Here is a 24,350-nt window from a genome sequence, read left to right as displayed (position 1 = left end):
CATGCTATTAATTGATCTTCAAAGATCTTGAGATAGAACTCCTCGAGAGATTCTGTGGTTAGCGCTCAAGAAGAAATGAGTTCTTTGTGAATATGTGAAGATTGTGAGATACTTATTACCCACTGTATGAGGGAGTAATAACTATTGTTAGGACAAGTGTGGGAGCAACACAGAATATGTCAAGATTGTGAGATACTTATTACCTACTGTATGAGGGAGTAATAACTATTGTTAGGACAAGTGTGGGAGAAACACAGAATATGTCAAGATTGTGAGATACTTATTACCTACTGTATGAGGGAGTAATAACTATTGTTAGGACAAGTGTGGGAGAAACAAATGTGCTTGAAACTACATTGTAATATTCCCTGGAGCTTAATGTATGCCGATGATATAGTATTAGTAGGAAATACTGAAAGGGATTGAGAACAAAGACTGAAGCAGTGGAGACAAGCTTTTAAGAAGGGTTTAAAACTTAGTATGACAAAAACAAAGTATTTAGAATGTTCATTTAAAAATGGAGTTCTACAAATAAAAGGATATCTTTGGATGGTAAAATGATTGTGAAAAGTAATAGTTTTAAGTAACTAGGATCGGTATTAAAGAGTAATGGGGAAATAGATGGAGATACACGCGGTAGAATTAGGGTGGGATTAGTGAAGTGAAAGGAAAGGAGTTGTGTGGCAGAAAATTCCATTAAAACTGAAGGGAAAATTCTATAAAACAGCCATAAGACCAGCTAGGATGTACGGAACTGAATGTTGGGCCGTTAAAAAGAAAGAGGAAAAACGAATGCATGTGGCGGAAATGAGAATGTTAAGATGGATAAATGGAGTGGGAAAAAAGGTTAAAATTTAAAATAAAATGAGTATATTAGGGGAACTCTAGGAGTGACCAATAACATAATATCTTTGCTACCATCAAATAAAGTTACCTCTAATACATCTCAAAAAATACGACAACTAGAACGCCTATTGGAATAAAAATGGAAACAACTGGAAGACATTTCCAAATACACAAAATATAAGAAGCAAACTTAATATTTCAATATAATGTAAAAATACTATTTTAAATCTTACTTTCGGAAGTTTTCCTCCATTCTGAAAATATATATTCCTCTTCTATTTCGTATATGAATACTTCAATACAACCAATCTCCTCTAAAATCTAAAAGTAAAAAAAATTAACCGTAAGTAGGTACATTATTCATGAATCCACAATATCAGATAATGTATTTCAGATCAACTTATAGATGGCAGAATTGTGATAATATAAGAATAAAATAAATTCCAGGACTTTTACTAAAACCACAATTCATCAAATACTTTTATTAATGAAGTTATATAGCTTGAATTGTGACAAAAATCATTTAAACTAATTTCGAACAAAATTGTCAACGTGCTACAATGGTAATTTAATCCAAATGATCCAGTAATGTTAAACTTGAACACAAAGGAATCTTCCAAAAGATTAAAAATTGGATTAACATCTTATAAATGGTGGCTTGTGGAATACATGTTTTCCTATTCAGCTTCTTTAACTTTCTAAGCGTTGTAAGAGAAGCTATGTGGCGCGTAATTGTACTATCGATAACGAATTAGGTGAACCGCAAATTTAAAGCCTTTATACTGGAGGCTATTGAACGATGCTAGGAATAACCTTTTACTCCTACATGCATCTACAGTTCACCCTTGAAAACACTATTTTTTTCACTCTTTACGTAGAGAAAAGACGTAAAAATGAAAGTAAAAGATTGTATTTCAATTCGAATTCCATCATTGTTTTACACGCGCTTCGAGTTACTCAACTCTCATCAGGAACCTTTGTGGAAGTTCACACTGAAATGTAATGCAGTCTAGTATTTGGCCGTTGTATACACACGTCGCATATATACACTCCAACAATTAAATGAGAAAAGAATGGGAAAAATAGGCAGGTACACATAACATTCATATATTTAAAAACGATGAAGGAAATCGGGATAACGCAGAGGTTAATAGAAGCCATAAAAAATGTACAACAACATCCCTGCAGGGATGTGGTCTACATTTCCGACGCTGTTCAAGATATTCCTAGAACAAATATTAAAGCCACGGAAAAGGAAATGTGAAGGTATGGGAATACCAACCCGAGAAGACTTCTTGTAGGGACTAATTTTGTCCATACCAATCCGAGAAGACTTCTTGTAGGGACTAAGTTTTGCAGATGACCAAGTGGTAACGGCTCAAAATGAAGAAGATCTATCCTATATGCTCAGAAAACTAGAAAAGAAATACACAAAATATAGACTGGAAATAAACCTTTCAAAGACAGAATATTTAACAGCAGAACAAGAACCAGTGAGAAATTTGAAAATGGACGAAGATAGGGAAAAACTAACGAGGTTTTTCAAGTCCTCCAGTGGCAGATGCATTCTTACTGGCGGCTTTGGTTAACAGCTGTTTACCTAGTGCTTTTCCACCAGTGGATTTTCGGACTGCTTGTTGACCACTAGCTAAATATTTCTGATGGTAGGTTGTCTGAACCAGGTGATTTGCTCAGGGCTAGAGACTGGATTGCTTTATTTATTTTTTCCATGGTTCTTAGTTCAGTTTTCCTTTCTTCGAGTTCTATACGGTCTCTACCTTCACATCTATTTTCTCCATTAAGTAGCATACTAAAGTGTTCCTGCCACCTTTTTGGTATTTCTATTTTCTTTCAAAAGTGATCCATTCTAAACCTTAATCTGGTTTGCTTGTGGTTTGAAACTTTTTCTTTTGGTATTTGTTTGTAAAACTTTCTGTGCTCACGTTCTCTGTTTAAGTTTCCCCCTTTCTTCAATCCATTGATTTCTTTCCAAATATTTGTTGTATGACTTTTATTTTTTCTCTCTCCTTATTATTCGATATTTTTCTATTCTTATGTTGATCATTCTCAGATTACTTAAATTTGTAAAGAAATGTAGCAGGTTATAAATAATAATAATCAAGATCTACCTAGAGATGAAATGAGTATCAATCGAAAAACTAATTGTACATTAATACCATGCAAAAGAACAAGACTTCCACTTAGATGATCAGATTACCTCGACTAATATGCTTAACTAAATGATGAATGGGAGTCGCTCAACATAAAGAGATATGGAAGCAATCAAGGATGTCAAAAATTAATGTTTTATTTTATATACAGTTTATTTCACTTACCTGGACAATAAAATATAAATCAACTGGTTTTATATAACGAAATTTATCGCAGACTTTAGAAAACGGCACTTTAGGGTAATCCAGGCAGTAAGACAATACATTGCATGCCCATGTTTTTAACATCACTCTATTAAGTGTGCCATTTACCTTCACCCACGGCATTATTATCATACTAGATAGAGCTTTTCTAAAAATAACGTTTATTATATGCTTTATAAAACAATATCAGGTATTTACCTTTCGTCAGCTGTTTCTGTATTAAGAGAAGAACTGGCACTGGAAAAATTCTGTTCAACTACCCATATGTATTGGTAAGAGTAGTGTACAAATATTAGAGTACAGGTACCTGTTTGAAGCAGTATACCAGCTTTGATTAAAATTTTGATTATGTTTACCAAGGAACAGTTTTCTTCACGATGTAAGAAATTTGCCTGAAATAATGTTAATATTTATTAAGAATCGATGCATAGGTTTACAGCAATTACAGGCTTAGGTTCATAAAAAAAGATTCTGTGGTTTTCCGGGTCTGATTCCGCGTTGAGTAATTTTGGTTTTGATGAAAACCATTATTTTGACGATGTTTTAGCAAGATCACACTTGCCATTGTCAAGTCAGATTAGTTCTGCTTTGTACAGATGTTCGAGGAGACTTGATTTTTAGACCGATATGTGCTTTGCTTAAATATTTTGCTGCTTTACTTGTGATCGGTCATGTGCGAATACGAATGGGGTCTTATTCGTCAATTTAATTTCTAAGTTTTTCTGTAGAATTTCTTTGCATGCAGTTGGGAGTCTTTGGGCATCATCTCTTGTATTTACAAAATTATTCAACAAGGAGTCAAATCCGAAAGCCACAGAAATCACATATAGCTCCGGCAGAAACTTCACATCCAATATTGAATTAAACGTACTGAATTAAATAATCTTACCTTCAATTCTGCGCCCGTTACACCAAAAAATGTGTTAGAGGATGCAAACTGTATAATATCGGACGCCAACGCAATATCAAATTCGTTTCCTCCATCGTTTAATATCAACTGTTCAAATTTGGGCATTCTTAAAAAATCTCTGACGATTATTTTACTAAAAAATATATAAATTAATACATTACCCAATCAAGTACAAAACCATATCAGTAACATCATAGGATTGTTTTCCACACAACTTAACTGACCACTGACTACAATATAATGTTCTACTTAAGACTTAATATAAGAATTCAGGTCTTCTTCTTCGCCGAGTACAGTCCTATCGAAGATCGACGACAAACCAGATGTAAAAGATAGGCCTCATACTTACTTTTCTATTTTATTCCAAAGTTGGCTGTATCTCTCAGATCCTTCCAGCTCCTTAATTATGCTATGGTTTTTTAGCTTTTCAAAATCGTCATCAACAAAAGTAATCTCATTTAGTTTGATATATTCGGTGATGAAATGATTCTTCAATTCGCTGAGGTCTGCAGTTGTTTTTAGCTCGCTGAAGTTTTCTTTTAATAAATGGCTAAGCTCTGTTATGTAAGGAATAGTTCTTTCCTCGTTGTTAGTGGTAAGTTTGAGCATACCTAGAATTTAGGATTATTTTAAATATCGTATCATATTGACTATAGAAGAAATAAATCAAAAGGCACTTTGTGGAGCGTATAGAATAATTGACACGGTAGTATTAATAGTAAGCAATAAAGGAAATACCAATGCAACTGATTGCGATTATCAAAGAAACAGAACACAGAGTAAAATCAGAATCAAAAATGAATTAACAGATACAATATCTATTAAGAGAAGACTACGCCAAGGAGATACCTTATCTGGCACGTTCTTTAACATCATCCTAGAAAAAATCATAAGAGAATCAAAAGTCAACACCAGGGGAACAATAATAAAAAATGTAAAAATACTAGCATTTGTTGACGACGCTGATGTCATGCTAGAAGCAGAAGAGGCATGATAGAAACATTCAATCTAATTTATAATATTACATCGGTCAATAACTCCCGAGCCTACTAGTAAAACGACATTTTTTTCTCAGTATTATCACATGCTTGCATTAATAACTGACGTAGAACGGCTTTTTTAATTACTCCAGTTATTGTTAGAATTATTGATACTAAAAAACATATAAATGTAAAATTAACGTAAGTATACAATTCAAAATTTTTAAAATTCAGTAAAAAATACAAGCATGCCCCTTGTATTTTTGCCCCATGCTCTTTTTTTTATTTATTTCAAAAATACAAAACCTAAAAACATAATAAATTTTTAAAACGAGAGTGCCCATTCTTCTTATAGTATTCTTCAACTTTGATCACTTTGGCGATTCTTTTCTGTCAGTCTTATTAGAGACTTCTTTTTTAATTAGCTCAATTGCTTTCTTATCAGATATAAATAACATCTATAGGTTTTAAAAATTTCTAGTCATATCGTTTCTTGATTTTTGTACACATTGAAACATACTTGCTGCGTTTGTTTACACATTTATATGCATTCAAATCTTCATGGGTATTTTTTTTGAAGAATTACATTCACACCGGCACTTTCTACAAAATCAGTGTTGTTATCGTACGCAATATTTTCAACCACATTGTTCGCTGGAAGCCACATCACTATTAGAAATAATTAAATTACAGCAAACAACACTCTACACTTTACTAACGAACTGCTTCGCACGGGCATCCGTACACTGTACAAAAGAAGGGGATCGTCTTAACTCGATCTTCTCAAATAACTATTTATCTTTTCATCAATTCATAATAATGAGATTCTCAGATTTACCAACATTAACAAATAGAATTGCATTTTCATTTAAGTGGGAAGATCTGTTTAATTATCGCTGCTCTTTCAAATACCCATATCAGAAGAAACCACCATACACATTTCAAGGTATCACGAATAAACTAATCGATATTTCATTTCAGACGTCACCCGCAAGAGGTCATCAAAAAATTATAAAAATACTAACAAAATGGCGCAGGCCACAAAAACATACTACTAACAAAAAATCATTAAAAAACGGATAGGAGGGGGCCACATATTCGCGCACCCAGTCACCGAACTGGACCAAGCCCAGAAAGGAGACTTGGCGCCGGGGCAAGCAACAGCAAATCGATAAGCCAGATAATACTATCGTGGAACTAAAGATATGGGGATCCCTGTGCCGAGGACTCTCATATGGTAAGTTTTTTGAAGGAACTAACCTCCATAGTAGCGCATCAGTGTGGGGGCGGGTTGGAATATAGCCGGCGGGAGGCAATGGGTCGCTGGGAGGTGGTCCTTGATTTACTCGAACCAATTCTCCTCACACCAATGGATTGTATGTCGAATGTCCATATGGGTATGTAAGTCTCTAGAGGTTGGGTTTACTTTTCTTGCTTGCTTTCAAATAATATCTTAAATTGTCTTTAGTTAAAGATAGATTATTTAATAAGAATCGATCTCTAACTCAACTTTAGCTTATATTTATAAATGATATTTTCCCTTAGCTTATTTTGTCAACGATTTTATTTTATTTCTTTAATAAATATTTCACTCTTACCTTCTTTAATCTCCTCTACCGTAGGAATTTGCTTCGAGGATCGTTCACTGTAGCTAGTTTTTCTCACCTCAACTTTGTCTTGTGTGTTACTCGTAATTTTACACAAATCGGAATAAGGATCGATATATTCAGCGAAAACTTCTTTGTCCATAAACTCTGGACTAGGACTTCGCCTTTCAATATCCGTTTGTACACGATCGGTGATCCAAGTTTTTAAACGGTCTATGGTTTCGTTATTTCCGGGGTCAATGGTTAGATCTAGGTTGGATTGAGTATCTTGTGAATCTATTTGGTCACACCGTCTTTGTTCGCTGGAATCATCAGCTTGATTATCTTCCTCTAGCTCTTGAGTTGATTTAGATCTAAAATTGTTACATCAAAACTGTATAAATGTTACACATAAAATACGATAGTGATGTAGTGATATTACTTTTAGATTAATAGTAATATTACAACCAATATTATTTAAGGTTTAATATATTTTACTATACCTATGGTATGTCCAGTCCAGTGAACTTCCACTTAAGTTTTGCAAAATTTCTGGACATACCATAAGACAGAAAGACGACATATGGAATAACATGATTATACACTGGAGACCATATAGTTACACACGAAAAAGAGGAAGGGCACAAATGCGATGGTCAGATGAATTGAAGAAACACGCAGGTCCGAAGTGGATACAAACTGCCAACAATAGAGGGACGTGGAAGAAGGAAGAGGAGGCCTATGTCCAAAATTGGACAGCAAGGGCTGTATAGATAGATAGAGATAGACTATACCTATTGCGTCCATCAACAATATCTCAAAAATGATCCCTGTTGTATCATATACACTATTCCAAGATAGTGAGAAGCCGCGAGGTGCACAAAAACATTTTTTACCAGTCTTTCCTGACAAATGATTGTAACTATTTTTGTAGATAATTGTCTTATGAAAAATATCTAACTCATTAAAGATTATGCAGGCAGCATGACATGCCTTCGTCCTGCTGTATCGTATCTCCTGCGCTTGCCAGTTAACTATTTGAACCTAACTCTCCTAAAACGGGACCTGCTCTCTGGCTTACCAACTTAAAACAAGTAAAAACTTCGTCCTTCGCTTCCCAACTGGAAGTTCGCAAGCATACATACTTCATCTCACGCTTCTCAAAATAGAAGCAGATTTCCAGTTTAATTTTATTTTGATTAAATAGGAAACTTAACTAAATTCACTGCTAGTGCATCAAACATGTAAGTATCTTTTGTTCCATCTGCTAGTACATCAATATGTAAGTATCGGAAATTATTTCTTAATACAGAAGAAATTAAAAGTCCATGCTCACCTACAGTAAAATAATGACTCCGACAAATTACAGGATCGCTGATGATACAGTTAAACTGTATCATTCTATCTATCGTATTTATTTGGTTTTAGAACATTTACAGAACATTTAATATAAACATTTGTGTATTATTTTACCATTTGAAACTAGGCAATTTGTTGGAAATTTCCATACTATTTTCGAATTATGCACGTCATAAAATAAAAATATTTCTACCGGAAGTCTAATTTTAATTATCCTATTAGTAATTCCCTACACTATTACTAATCCGCAATTTTGCTATTTGGTCGCTGGTCCTTCGAGATATATATTTATTTTTTATCTACTAAATGTAGCAAGGTGAGAATATAGTTTTACTAATATTTATTTTAAAACATTGAACCATCTATCTCATCCTTTCCCCTATACTTTTATTTACAAGGGGAATACAACTTCTGATTACTAATTATTGTTTGTGATGGACTTTTAACAGTAACAAATAAACACGTTAAGCAAAAGAATGGAATGGAATGTAAGACAAATGATTGTAACTATTTTTGTAGAAAATTGTCTTATGAAAAATATCTAACTCATTAAAGATCTATGCATTGAACCATCTATCTCATCCTTTCCCCTATACTTTTATTTACAAGGGGAATACAACTTCTGATTACTAATTATTGTTTGTGATGGACTTTTAACAGTAACAAATAAACACGTTAAGCAAAAGAATGGAATCAAAAACAACTGCAAAATGAAACAAATTTGGTCTGGGACAGAATTGTTTTTTATTCCAATATTTTCTTTAAGTTACTGTTTTTCTGATATAAGTATCTTCAATAAAAATCACATTAAACACCAAATTTCACAAGCAATCATCATCATCATTATGGCTTCACAACCCTGTGTGGGTTCTAGCCTCCTCAAGAATTCCTCTCCAGTTGTCCCTATCCATCGCCTTCCTCCGTAAAGCACGTATTCCCACATTTCTCATGTCTTCATGTTATCAAGGAACCTTGTTCTGGGTCTTCCTCTTCTTCTCTGATCAATGGGTCTATCAAGGAGTGTTTTTCTAGCTGGGTTATTTTGTTCCATTCGCATTACACGCCCTATCGACCTCAGACGTCCTATCTTAATATGTTTTACGATATCTGGTTCCTCGTATATTCTATAAAGTTTGAAGTTTTATCGTCTTCCATAATGAATACAAATATTAAATTGCATCAAGTAATATAAAGTATATAAATTTTCCAACCGGTTTTTTTCTTGTAATAAATCCCTAAAAACCCCTTAATCGCACTTAATGATATAAGTATTGATCATTTTGAATAAATACTAATCAGACAATGATAAAATAACGATTATATAGAAATCTTAAATTATAGAAAATATATAAGAAATTTTGTACATATTTAGAAAGAGTTCTTTTTACGTTGTTGCATTGTAAGATTCACCATCAGAATCTACGGAATCTTCATCATTTGCACAAAAGTAACCGACAAATTATCCCCATAATTATCGAATTTTACTACTGCACACTCAGAACTCGCGTCTCTTCACTATTTTGGACTAGCGTAAGTCAACTGTCAAATTTGCATTATATACCGCCAATCATACACATTTATAGGTTAAAAATCATTTTCACAATTTTTATTTCAGAATTTTTTGACAACAATCTCCGCATTGGAAATAGTAACTTCAAAACAAAATAAAAATGTAATTTTCATTACATTTAATTGTGTATATATCTTAAAAATATATGTGTATATATTTTTAATAAAAGTACACATGTTATGAGAAAAGACTTTCCCAAATAGTTTAGTATTCATGTTTCGGTTATAACGACAAATTTAAACAAATAAAAAAATGCAAAATCTTACCTAAATGTATCGTTATCATCTTCCAAATCAATTTCACTCTCATTCGAGGAGTTCTGTAGCGACTTCAATATCAATTGATATCTAAGCGCCAATTCATTGGCTAGTTCGTCGTGATTCTCAATTTCTGGGTTAAGTATAACGGTATTATGTGGCAAATAAAATAAGAATGTTATTGTATTACTAAAAGAAAATAACTCGTTCACCCCCAACAGCTGCCCGTACCTTTTTTTCGGTATTCGGTCATCCAGATTAAATTTTTTTCCTTTATCTCGAATAATAGAAAATAACGTAGCGCCAGCTTCTTGTGCTGTTTTTTTACTAAACGTACAATACTGGTAGAAAACGTAGTATTGAGACAGCGCAAATGGGGTCTCCCAGATTTTTGTTTTCCGGTTTTTCCATTTCCTACAACTGATGGTGTTGCTTTCTCTAAGTTCTTGAATAGCTTCTCTGAGGAGGGCATCCGTATAGTTTTGGTAAATTTTTAAAACTCTATGTGTTAGGTCTGGAAAAAATGATAAAGAATTTAGAATTTAATTATACAGAGTGATCAATTTTAGTGACAAAGTTCGTTATATCTATTATTATAGGAGATATCAAAAAAACGTTATTTACACAAATAAGAGATATGATGCTGTAAGCCAATCAGTATGCAAAATTAAATATGTTAAAAATGTATGTAACAGTAGCAAACCGCAATAGGTTGAGCTAAAATGTATTCTCCTGTATGTTTATATTAACAATTGTAAATAAATTTGGTCCAAAGTGTTGATAAAATGTCATGATAGGCAATCAGATTGTATAGATTGGATGACATTAAAAATTAAAGGTAGGCAGACATTATTTATTATACATATATCTTTTAAATTGAGAGTAATCTTAAATAATTCAGTGATCCGAAGAAATATAAGAGGATATTAATAACTCGTAAGTAATAACTAATAAAAAACCAAGATCTTCATAGATCCAGTGTGTTGTAATGGTATTGAAGGGGAAGTGGTTAAAACACGTTCAGCCCCGGTGTTATAATTTTTTTTTGTTGTCCATTGGTCAGCATTTTATTTTTTGTAAATAATACGGGAGTCGTGGATGCCTTTCCGCATTTCTGATTCATTTTCAAAAAAAAAATATTTGACAATCGAGCTATTGCACAACATTTTTGAGGCATCACATTGATTCCTCGCTGTCCGAGAACTATAAATTTGTTTACTGATCATCAATGATGTCATCAATTTCTATTTTACATCTGGTTGGTTCTTCGCTGACTACTATTGTTATAGTCTGATATAAGATTGTCATATAAAATTCTTTTGCTCTTATGTTAAATCTGCGGGCCAGTCTTTGCAAACTATCTTCATCTTGAGCTATCAATATTGCGTCGTCATAAAAATAATTGATTTTCCTGACCCTCTTTAAATATAATACAAGGTAAGTCAAAATACAAATTTATTATTTGCTATCTATTTAGTATTTTTAAACGCATCACCCTGTATTTTATATTCATCATAAACTTATTATTATTTATTATTTTTAATTAATTTACTATTTAAAAATATTAAAACAACATACAAAAAAATAAAACACAGATACTGTTATTTTGTGGCGTAAAATTATGAAATGCGTTTCTAATTCTGATCTTTACATAATGTCACCAATTGTAGTTCGAGGTTTACGGTACACTAGATCTTAACAATAGCACCTGAAGAAGAAGTCGACTTTAATTCTAGTAATCTAGCTGGCCAATAGACTGGTCCTACTCTTCCTATTAGGAAATTGGTCATTCAATTCACCTTGGATAAGTGCGTTATGATGAGAAGGATTTTTTCTAATTAAAACTATCGCTGATTTTTGAAAAATGTGTACGCAAATAAAATTAAATGTAGCCCGAATTAAAAAAAAGACTTAGGTAAACAGATCTCTAATTTTCTGTTATAAATATTGGTTAAAATCAAAATGTCTACTACTTACTGAGTGTTCCATCTTTGGAACAAAGCGAACTGTGTATGACTGATTTTAAAACATCCCTTCTTATGTCATCTGGTCTCTTAGGGTCTTCATATTTTTTCTCGTTCTTTTTCGCATCGATTAAGCTGTTTTCAGTGCTTAGTAAATTTTCTTTGGATAGATAATCTTCAGCTATCAAATTTCCTGAAATAATAATGTATAGGTTTAGTTAAACATCATTTTGAATACATCAAATCAGGGTAATGTGGTTTTAGGTTAGGTTAGGTTGGCAGTAATTTGAAGCAGATGTTCGTGCGGTGCAGTTAGTTTACCCAGAAGCTACTGGATAACACTTTGGAAGAAACAGCGGCAGATACGTTAACTAGTGGTAGGTAGAGAGAGAGATAGAGAGAGAGATATTTACACAAAATTTTACGATTAGGAAGATCAAACTGTTAGAAGAAGCACTGTTTTCGGATACGAAACTGCTCGTCAAACTTTGTGGAGTTATAGAGTTCGAATCATTGAACAATGAGGCTAACAGAAGGATGAACTAGTGTATAGGAAAGAAGTCAATCCCTCGCAATCTTAGGTAAGTTTTTTATTAAAATAGAATTTCTAGGCTACCGGTTTCGAGGCTTACAATATGTGCCTCATCATCCGGTCACAGTACCTAGGTCTTTGTTTTAACAGCATGAAACAAAGAATACAAAATATTTTAAAAACAACATTGAAAAAATCAAGAAAACAACTGTAACCATAATTAAGTAAAAGAGTTAGTACTATATATATATATATATATATATATATATATATATATATATATATATATATATATATATATATATATATTGTTAATTAAATGATAACTGTAATAATTAGTATAGTGAAAGGATTGAAGTAGTAAACAATACATTGAGTTTGTTCAATATAGTCAGTTAATTGATGTAGGGTATGTACCTTGAATTTAAAATTATATGTAAAAAGTTAAACAAATTATATGAAAAAATGAAAAAGACCTACATATCAGATACAAGAAAGCTCTTCTATTAAGTGTAATATTGCAACTTACCAATACCCTCAAGGGGCCCATTCATTATGATATGTGATTTTTTTAAGGATGAACGCTGTAGCATTTTTTTACCGCCCACATTATTTTTTTTCTTTAAGTAGTCAATTTCGTTTGGTATACCGAGTACTTTCGTGTATATACCCACACACAATTTGAATCGTGTAATTCGATAGCTCACTTAAACCTCAGTTTTCATCTGAGAAAATTCTTTCTCGTATAATAAATTCGACAAAATCGTTTTACACGTTTTCGGAAAACATCCCTTAAGCCATATGTTTGTTGCATCCATTATCGCTTAAACTAATCACAATGAAAGATTTCAGGCGAAAAAGCGAGGACTTAGAATTAAGTCACTTGTGAACAATTAGCTAATCTTTCCATTAAGCACTAGAACAATTGATAGGTACGTTCATTTGGGCCGGAGTACCTATTGCTTAAAAGTGTTCAAATTGTTTGCTGTTTGATGTGGAATTGGAAGGAAACTTGATAGGCGAAGAATATATCAACTAAATGAAGTTTTTTAAAATAAAACCGTCTATATAAACCGTCTTAAAACTAAACTTAGCAATTTGATCGAATTTTTTACCATGGATATCAGTTAAATTGTAACACAGAGAGTCACGGTGAAATTGTAACCTCAGAAACCTTTTTTGGATGGTGCTAGAAAGGTCACCAATGGAGACACTGCGGACGACAGCCAGATGGTTGGTGGAGAGCGAGTCGTGGGTTCGAAACAAGCTTTTGGAACCGGGAATGGGTCCAACGAACGAAATAAGTAAAGATAGGCCAGGATAAGATATATTAGAAAAGATACAGAAATAAACAAAAAGATAGATGGGTAAAATTACCAAAGATAAGATAAGACAGAAAAAGGGCGGCACTTAACTTTTTGGGGTTCAAGGGGAAAATTAAGAAACCTTAGAAACGAAAGGAGATAAGGAAAGATATTAGGTTCTGAGACCAAATCCAAGGAAAGATATCAACAGTTAATTATTAAATAAATTTTGTCAACACACTACATAAACAAATAATAAATATATTAGGTGGACTCCGTTCACCTACTTACCTACGAAACTTAATCAGCCTGATCTTTCTCCTGGTCGAAGGTATAATAATAATTTAATGTAATAAGCAAATATTCAGAAGTATTATTTTATCAGGAAACTTATTAGGAGTCGAGAAATAAAATTCATGGATAAAACAAAACAATATATTCAACAACACAATTAAACAGGCGGCTGAATGAACAAGTAAAAAATGCACCATCAACTAATAAATGGTTGTATACATATGGAAATAAAACAGATACAATACAGATACAATATAATAAAATTATGCACAAATTAAATTATCAGCGAAGAGAGCCTGGTAGTATTTAAAAAAAATCAACTAAAGCTGATTAAAGAAATCTCTCTTCGCTGTTTATGGGCTTATCTCGAGATAACGGGTACAGTAAATTTAAAAATGGATAGCAATTATAGCAAATAAAACAAAATTAATTAAATTTAAATTCAAAAGAATATAAAAAGATTACAAGAATTCCATAGTATAAAAATGAAACCAACCCGCACTTGTTTGTAAGTTAACTGTATGTCTCGCACTGTTTTTAGTTTAATTAACTATTCTTACTGAATACTGAATGTTCGTAATTATTATTTGTGAGAAGTTCTTAATAACTGATTGAAAGTTCGTATGAAAGAAATGGTAGTTAACCTTAACTGCAGGTGAAAAAATGGTTGACGCAGATTCGTCCAGGATTGGGTACTATGACTACAATATTATTCGCGCAAATAATTGAAGATAATATGATTACGATAACTTACAATAAATCTCGATGACTGCTGTACTATTTCACTGATTCTACTATACTTTACTAGTATCAAGCACTGGAGTTAATCAAAATGAAGGTACTTTCTAACAATATTTAATCTAATATGGTATTAGAATAAAGAAACATTCACAGAGAACGGTAAGATAAGCAAGCGTCTTTACTCGAAGACTGTCCTGCCCAGAGTCCTTTTCTTCCTCTCAAAATTTAACAAGCTTCCAAAAAAAAGTGGGATATCCCCCGCTCAAAAATGATAACTCGGCTAAAAGAATGTCAGGTTGTTTCCATCTCTATGAAGATACCCGAACATAGAACGGTTCTAGGTAAGTAACGGGACTCTTGTAGTTGGAAACCGTGAGAAAATATAGAACCTTTTGAATTAGGTTCTTTCAGAAAGATACTGTAAAAGCTTTTACGACTGTGTTTACCAAAGTTATCAAAAAGAACCCGCCTGGAACCGAAAAAGGTTAACAAAGCCCTACCATAAAATATTCTACTTCGGCCTCTTTTGATGAGTACGACCATCCGTACTTTGAGAACTCCGTCATAGTCGGTATGTTCCAATAAAATTTGCTAAGGGTGTGCTAGCCCACCCGCATGTCTATTTGCGGATACGGTCATGGGCGTATCAGCAACAGGGGTAAAGGAATAAAAATTATTTACTATTCTAATTATAAAAAAAATATTACAAAATTAGATCCAGAATTGAGCAGGCCAAAGCCGCTTTTAGAAGGATTCCCAAGGTATTATGTAACAGAGACCTAAAATTACGTGTTTTCGGTCTTACTTTATGGTGTCGAGTCTGGGACTGTGAATAAAATTGATCTAAATCGACTTGAGGCTTTCGAAATGTGGTAACTATAGAAGAACTTTGAAAGTTTCTTGGGCGGAGAAGATTCGAAACTCCACAATACTAGAACGTCGCAGCAAAATTACTGAGATTATAAAAAACATCAAGAAGAGAAAGCTGGAGTACTTCGGACATGTAATGAGAAGTCCCAAATATAGCTTGCTACAAAATATTATACAAGGGAAAGTAGCAGGTATTGACACGAATGGAAACTTCGACGTAGATATCATGCCTGGCTATATAATCCACCACGAAGTCAAGGCCTATCTTCTCAACTGCCACAGAAGATTGTCAGAATCCCAGTTAGTGATTTTTCATGAGTATGATAATACAGTACGATATAAGGGAGAGAATGTTCAATTACTAAAAAACATACAAACCTTGTAAAACATCGTGGACTTTCCTTCGATTATTCATGATATAGGATGCCAAAATTACGTACGCAGCACAAATTTGGTCTTCGCTCAGTTTAAAAATCTTCTTAGTTTTTTCATCGTAAGTACCGAGTTTGTTAATCAATTGTCCGAATGTATCATTAATTGGCTTAATTTTCAATAAATTCATGCAGTTTTCTTCCAATACTTTGTATAATCCTCTGAACGATCTTTTGTTCCATCTGCGCTGAATTGATCTAAAATAAAAAAATTATTGATAGTGAAAAAAGGTTAGCTGATTAAAAAAAATTAAAAAACATTTATAATTATAAGGAAATATGCACTTCACGGTTTATATACTATAGTACCACAATAATTGTAGTGTGTGACTCATATTTTCAATGTAGACCTTTGCGGGTCCGAGGAAAAGGAAATCGACAAGTCATAGGTGTGCTGTTATTATTAAGAAAATAATCAGTATTTTAGGACGAATTGATTGTCATAAAAATTATTTTCTTATTTTATAGCCTTAGATGAAGAAAACTAATCATTGTTAAATATTTTTTTTGGGAAAACCCTTTATCCGTTTAAATTAACAAAACTTATGACCGATTCAAAGATTGAATTTAATTCCTACTGTCAAATGAAATTTAATAACATGGGATTAGAAAAAGGGTAGTCTAGTAACTTTTAGCAGATGTAAAATTGAATTACTTAAATAATTCTTCATACGAAACGATACTATAGAGCGTTCCACGTTAAGAAAATAACATTGCGGAGATAGGGCCATGTATTTCTTATGGAGGATAGAAGCGCAGCGATGCCAGGGCGAACACAAGCACGATTCAAGGTTGTATTATTTGTATTTTCGTTTTCACAGACATGAATTAAATAATTGTTTTTTAACGTAATTGACCAAAAGTGTCCATTCGAAACAAGAGATGAAAAGTAGGGAAAATGATTTTAATTAAATAAATAGTATTTACAAAAGATAATTCTATTTTATCTTATTTTAATTATAGTAACGACAGTTTATTTGTTTTTCGGTAAGAATATCATATACCATGAATCATAGAAATCAGTAGAAAATATTTCTTAACTAAATCATGCCGGCTGTTAAAGATAAGCAATTAAACGGGCCGCTTTGCATATATTTAATTACTAATTGCAACTTAAAATAATACGGTGTGCATATGTCAGCGATTTTATGTCGTTCTCTGACTACATAATGATAATAAGGCTTTGCGGTTATTTAGTAGTTATTCTGACTTTACAGTTAAATGTTAATTGAAAATTGAAATTCAAAAATTAAGCCAAGGGAATATCTTGGACATCCGTGCAAAACCAATTGTTTCAAATGTATTTAATTTTTATCTAAATTTAAGAAGTGGTGAACGTGTTAGAAGTTGAACCGATAAAGTAAGTGCTATGACGGGAGTAAGTTTTAGTACTATTTCTAAAATACGCAAAGAAGCTGCGGAAGGAGGACTAAAGCCCATAGAAAACGTACCAAAAGTAGAGTGAACAGCAGAAAATTCACTTACGATGCAGTAGTTCGTACGCAGCTACGTGCCATCGTGCATAGTTTGTTCTTTAAAAATTTACCGCCGAGATTCAACAAAGTTAATGCACTGTTTAAAAAAGACATAAGATTTAGCAAACATGTCACGCAGAACAATGTAGAGAATAATCCATGAAATGAACTTTGTTTTTTTCAAACGAGGAGTAAAGTCAAGCATGATTGAACGGCCCGATATTCTAAAATGGAGGCATCAGTATTTACGTGAGATAAAAAAAATTTGTTCTGAAGAATACACCGTCGTTTATTTGGACGAAACTTGAGTGAATGTTGGACATAGTGTTTCTAAAAAATTAAAGGACCTCTCAGTGACTTCAACCAAGTATGCATTTGTTAAGGGGTTGTTAACAAGTCTAAAATAGTCAACACAACGAGGCCCCCGATTTGTTATAGTGATGCGGGTAGCGAATTGGGCATTGTAGAAGGTGCTGCTTTTTGGTTTTTAGTTAAAAAAACTCAGCAGACTATCATGATGAGATGGATGGTCCTATATTTGAACAATGGGTTAAGGAAAAACTGCTTCCTAATCTTCCAGAGGTGATGAACAACGCTTCGTACCATTCGAGGAGAGAAGAAGTGATTCCGCCACAAGCCTTCAATAAAGATCAAATTAAGACATGGTTGCTAGAGAAAAATGTGTTTTTTGAAGAAGATTATTTAAAATCAGAGCATAGTACATAATAAATGGTTCACCTTAACCGAATATTTATTTCCATGAAATATAAAAAATATGTTCATAATAATAAAAAATAACATTATATATAATCTAATCTGAGTTATCTAGATCATATTCAGATTCATCAGAAGTATTTTCGCCTAGATATACAACTAATGATTCCGTGGTAATTTCAATGAAGTTATTAAGGTTCTACATATTCTACTATTCTTTCACTACATGCTCGATACATTCTGTCCACGACTGTGAGGTCGTCATTAAGCAGATTTTTTACATTATTTAATTTGAAAGTAACATTGTTCGTTGCTACTTCATTTTTTATTTGAGCCCATATAAGTTCTATCGGGTTTAGCTCACAATATCCGCAATCTCGGCTTTTCTCCATTTAGTGTTTGGTAACTATTCTACACGCCGGCAGTAATATGGAGTTTTATCCATAACAATAACAGATGCTGTTCGTTTTTTATCAGAATATCCGAAAAACAATTTTCATAATGATCTGTATCCATTTCCTCATGGTAATCTCCAGTCTTTTTCTCCAGTTCTAAACCTACTTCAACAAATCCTGAGTCGCTACTAATATTTCTAATAATTAAGCCTGTCGGTGTCGACAAACCATCTAGGAAAACTTGTCATTTGTTTTTCACATTTAAATCCTGCCAAATTGTCACAGTATGTCCTTCATTTAACCATGTTTCATCTGTATAAGGTTTTTTTTTCATCTCTTCAAAATTCTGCTATTTGTTTCAGATACTTTCTGCGCCATAAAATGATTTCTTCTTTTTCAATAAGGGTACTATTCCTATTTCTCCTTAAATACCTTAAGTTCATTTCAAGTACCTACGTAACAAAACACGTCTTGATATTTTTTAAATATTTTCATTAGACTGAAGAGAAGAAGCAATTTTTTTTTAGTTGGTAATTTTTTTTGCCTGTTAGGTTGTACCATTCAATTTTGTTTCCTTCCTCTTGTATAAACCTTCAAAGTATTATTATCGTTTGTTTCATCGTCTGTTTTAATTACTCTGTACACACTAGTTTAGGAAACTTTTGTCAAAATACTACATAATGTACCTACATCGTTTACAATCATATTTTGTTCTCTGGCTCAAGTCCTTCAAACACATTTCCGATCACAGCTTTTTCTTCGTGTGTTAAATTTCACGTTGACGTTTCTTTTTGATTTTGATATACGGTTCACTATTACTACTGTCAGTCATATTTATTAATTGTTACCAAATTGAATTAAACTAAATTACTCACAATTCACAAAAAGTAAACGTTAAAGTGCCTTCCACTAATAATCCTACAAATAGTTCTGTTCTCTGCTTTATAAAACCGCTGTCAGTGCGCTTATGAAACTGACTCACAGATGTCATACAATAAAAGAACTAAACTAAAAAGAGATAAACTAAAACATTGCAGATAACTCAAGTTAAATCATACACGCTGACAACGTTACATTTTCCGTAGAACCCAAATCTTTTCCAAAACATTTGAACAGTTTAAAAATAGACAGGCAAATTATTAAAATGTATTTCATATAAAATGAGATCTTTTCTATCTGAACGTATATTCTTTGAACAGCCAGAAGAAGTTTTCTGTCAATTTTTAAGAGATTAAACAGATTCTGCAATAATCCACTAATTTGTTTATTAAATAATAATTAAATTTTCTCCTTTTATCGGTATTCCAACAACAAAAATATTTTTTTCTAAAGGGTATACATCCAATTTTACTCGCCTATAAAAAACCATTAAAACAAGTACATTTACTGTAGGCGTGGTCTAGATTTACGACGGCGGTCCAATAAGTACTTGGCGTCACCGCCCAATAGCGCTACTATCGCAATAGAACTTTACTATCGTGTAGTACATTCTCGTAGACTGCTAATTTCAAAATTTCAACCTAATCAGACTCGCAGTTTTATTTTAAACGCCCGTGGAACTGTTCATGTAGACGGATTTTGGAAAAATGGAAAAAAGCAATATTGGTCGCTGATTCGATTCTTGTTTTTGGTAGAATGTGCTTCGAAGAAGGCGAAGACTATCCGACAGATCGAAACACCTGTTTTCTGGTATTCACAAGATGTAATCTACATCGATTTCCTAGAGAAGGACAAAACGGTCACAGGGCTCTACTATGCTGAATTATGCACAGCCAAATTGGGCTACGAACTGCTACCCAATCCAACGAATTCACCAGATTTGGCCTCATGCGACTTATTTTTATTCAAATTTGAAAAAATGACTTAATGAGCACAAATTTTTTTTCTTTCCTAGGCTAAGTACTTATCAGACCGTCCTCGTATATGTTATATCTACTTACCTTGAAGTTTTATATCTACTTTCTGGAGAAACCCTGTGCAAAATATCCCGAATAACAGTAAGAGGTACAATTTGTTTCCTGTAAACCTTGTCACTGTTTAAAAATATATCTATAACCTTGGCCAAATACAAAATGTCGTCTTCTGCCTTTGACCATTTAACTTTCGCACCTTGCATTTTTTTTATAATTTTTCGGTCAATACTATCGTTGTATTCTCTTTTCTTTTCTTTTGTTTTGTGTTTTTGAATCGTTCTTTTTATGGTAGCTTTACGGCTACTTTTGAACTGTACAATTTTTTTCCCGCTTCTAATTGGAGTTGGTTTTTCTTTCGTTACTTGAGGTAGATAGTATTTAACGTTTTTGGTATGAAGTTCCTTAAAAGATACAAACTGTGTTGATACCTAAAATATATATTAGTAAGATTAGTTTCATATCTAGAAATTAAGAAAGAATGTGATTTATTGTTATAAGTAGGGTGAGTGCGTAATTATTACTAAATGGACATCTTTTATTACAGTCCAGTCGCCAGTCGAATTGATCTCTAAAAACGAGACAAATAATACTGCAGTCATTGAAACGAAAAATACGGTCTTACCTCCGAATTTTGTTACTGTGAACCGATTTGCATGAAATTTTGGAATTAGGCTCATCTTACCCTTAACTTCAAAAGTGAAAATGATCTGAACTCCACCTATTATTTTTAAGGGGTGTGAACAACCCCTTAATGAAAAAATTGACATTGAGCCATTTTATCGCTAGAAAACATGTCTAATAGTAAGTTTTGAAATTGTAAAGTGTTTTCTAACACAATTATCTCATATTAAAATCATTTTCAACCCCTTGAAAATCTTACAACCCTTGCAAACAACCCCTAAATTGAAAAAATCACAAAAAAATACTTTGGTATGACATAAAAAGATGTAAGTATAGAGTAAGTAATATTTTATATTCTCTATAATAATTATCAAATTTTTAACCCCCTTTCAACCCTTGAAAACTACCCCTTGATAAAAAATTGTTCAAAATTTTTTTTTGATAAAATGAAAAGGATTTTAATATTATTCCACACTCTCGAAAATGATTATCATATTCTTAAGCTTTTCTACCCTTAAAACTGACCCTAAATTAAAACAGTAAATATATATGATTACGTATTTAAAAATAATTTAATTTAGAGTAAAAAATTGCCATTTATTGAATAAAATATTTACAAATTATATAAAATTGTACTATTATTATTAAAATATTATTATTCATGACTCAATGTCGGAGTCGCTGTCACATTCAACATCTTCTGGCTGAATTGGAGGGCTATTTTGGCAGTTATCTCGACTGCACGTTCCACAGGTACTATTACAAAACAGACCAACTTTTCTGCATCCGCAAGACGCTCCACATCGTTTTTTGCAGTTGCAAAAAATCATTTTCAGGAGTTCTTGTAGTGCGGGTGGATCTACAGACTTAAGTGGATTTAATAAACCGTCATTCATGACCCACCCCCAATCCGTTGGATAAATGTTTTTGTTGCCAAGCCAAATCTGGGTTTGAAGATAAACCCTCTTAGTATGTTCATTTATGGCACCAACGGTTGAAACTAAGGATGATAATTTTACGGCAGTTTTTTTCGTAGCAGCTTTGAGAAAACTTTCAAGCGCATCTTTTCGAGATATTCTGATAAGCTTTCTACTCGACTCAGCTTATTTTGTCGTGTATCTTTAATTTGATTTAATATTATGTTTTGTTTTATTTGTCCAGTTACTCCATTGCATAGAGTACATTAGACTAGTTCTCTTGTTTAATTATATATTTCATATACATGTATCAATATGTGATATATTTAAATATTCTATCTGAATATTTGAATTTGATTACTTAATATAGTTATGATACTGGATATAATTGATATGATTATCAACTGTTTATTGACAATTGCGTCAATTGTAAAAAGTAAATACATACGTCTTTTAAGGAATCATGTTTTAAATCACTATATAATGAATTGCCAGTTGTTCCTGTGGTATAAAACCAATTTCTTACTAAATGAGCCCACATGGCGGAATCCAAACCAGCTGCACCTTTCTGATCGCCAGGTATAGTTCCATTATCATGGCTGAAATGTATAAAATTAAAAAAAAAAACACTCATTAAAGTAAATTTTCTGTATAAAATTTATAAAGTGAATTTGATGACAGGAATAAAAAACTCAATTTCAAAAGTTTCAATTTGTTATGTAAAATGATCAAATAACATTTGTTCTGGGATCAAATAACAACTCCTTTGAGTTAAAGTCTAAGTGAAAAAATATTTGCGCTATACATTTGAAATACTTCAATAAAGTGTGCCAAACGCTTTCATTTGTGAGAGAGATTTATGTCAAACTCATATATTGTGAGAGAGAAACATCAACACTTTTACACCATAAACGAGAAACATCCCAACACTACTTGATGCAGTGATGCATTTAACACCACGAAACACCGTGGAAGACATGAAAATCATCCAAACTTCCAATAAAGCTCAATTGATAATTTTTAAAGACTCCTCATTTACCACGTTAAATAACAAGTATATCATTAGACAAATTAGTCTTAGATTCTGGCGAAGCAGACTCAATCTACGGGTCAAGTATCTCAGTGTACTGTTTTACAGAACACTGAAATGCTAGGTAAATTCAATGCAGTCTTAAAAATTTCAATCTGTACCTCCCCGTGATAGAAGACAAGTAACACTTAAGTCGATAACTTATGTTACTGACGTAGGGCATCCTCTTTTCCTACATATGAGAACTGAAAGGTATCCTCAAGGATGAATGAAGAAATCAAGAGAAGATATATCAACGAAGCTAGAAATACGAAATGCAATTGGGAAACCATCGCATTAATGTCTCAAGCATTTTAATGACCGCAAAGTAAAATTTGGTATACGAAATGATAAAAAGAATCACAAATTGGATTCCACTGAAGCAAAGCAACAGAGGAAGACGCAGGAAAATATGGTGGGACCAGACAGAGGAAACAAAAATAATGAAAATAACAGACTGAATGACAAAATGTACAAAAAGACAGGATTGAAAACGGATAACCAATGATACAAATACATAAAGATTTATAAGAAAAACATCAATTAAAAAGGATTATTTCTCATAAAAAAAGGATAACTACACGCTGCTTGGCTTCGACATAATATAACAACATTGAACAGCTGTTGTGATGACGGTGGTAGATTCGGAAAATTAGCAAATAATGAGAAGGAATTGGACATAATAGAATGGGATATACTGGTATGAGTGAGAAAAGATGGCAATAAGAAGGACGTCTACTGTCAGCTAAACGAAATTTTCTACTACTTAAGAAGAGATAAAAACTTTTGTCCTTAAAATTTTTTTCGGAATCATTCATACACGAATTTACAAGTGTGAGTTTCAGATGAGTGACTCTCAATTCGGATTTCGAAATGGATTGGGAACACGAGAAGCTCTTTTTGTCTTAAATGTGTTAACACAACGATGCAGAGACATGAATGTATATGCATGTTTTATCGATTATCGAAAAGCATTTGACTGCGTTAACTATCAAAAGATGATCGAAATTCTGAGAATAACTGGAATTGACGAACAAAACTTGCGAATTATCCCAGAACTATATTGGCACCAAACGGCATTAATTGAAATAGAGCACACAACATCCGAAGGTATTCGAATCCGACGAGGTTGCGTCTTATCACCGCTATTATTTAATCTATATTCGGAATCTATATTCAGAAAAGCATTAGACGAGGTTCAAGGTGGAATCAAGATTAACGGAACCA

The 24,350-nt window shown here is 32.7% G+C and overlaps 1 protein-coding gene across 2 annotated transcripts in view; it reads right to left on the bottom strand.

Annotated features, from left to right (window-relative positions):
- Positions 1-24,350, bottom strand: part of LOC140437570 (general transcription factor 3C polypeptide 1) — a 77,138-nt gene that overhangs the window by 3,336 nt on the left and 49,452 nt on the right. For both annotated transcript variants that reach the window (XR_011950389.1, XM_072527173.1), the window contains exons 13-23: positions 22,503-22,653; positions 20,544-20,944; positions 15,967-16,217; positions 11,861-12,040; positions 9,893-10,397; positions 6,710-7,071; positions 4,481-4,742; positions 4,111-4,264; positions 3,420-3,613; positions 3,183-3,369; positions 1,080-1,167 (exon numbers count right to left, since the gene is read on the bottom strand). Coding sequence is in view for 1 of the 2 variants with exons in the window: in XM_072527173.1 (XP_072383274.1) it covers positions 1,080-1,167; positions 3,183-3,369; positions 3,420-3,613; positions 4,111-4,264; positions 4,481-4,742; positions 6,710-7,071; positions 9,893-10,397; positions 11,861-12,040; positions 15,967-16,217; positions 20,544-20,944; positions 22,503-22,653 (2,735 nt within the window). In the remaining variant the exon portion in view is untranslated. The remainder of the gene's footprint in view (positions 1-1,079; positions 1,168-3,182; positions 3,370-3,419; positions 3,614-4,110; positions 4,265-4,480; positions 4,743-6,709; positions 7,072-9,892; positions 10,398-11,860; positions 12,041-15,966; positions 16,218-20,543; positions 20,945-22,502; positions 22,654-24,350) is intronic.

The sequence above is a fragment of the Diabrotica undecimpunctata genome, chromosome 3, assembly GCF_040954645.1.
Source record: "Diabrotica undecimpunctata isolate CICGRU chromosome 3, icDiaUnde3, whole genome shotgun sequence".
Lineage (NCBI taxonomy): Eukaryota > Metazoa > Arthropoda > Insecta > Coleoptera > Chrysomelidae > Diabrotica > Diabrotica undecimpunctata.
Note: the sequence above shows the minus strand (reverse complement) of the source record. Positions and strands in the feature narration are given on the sequence as shown.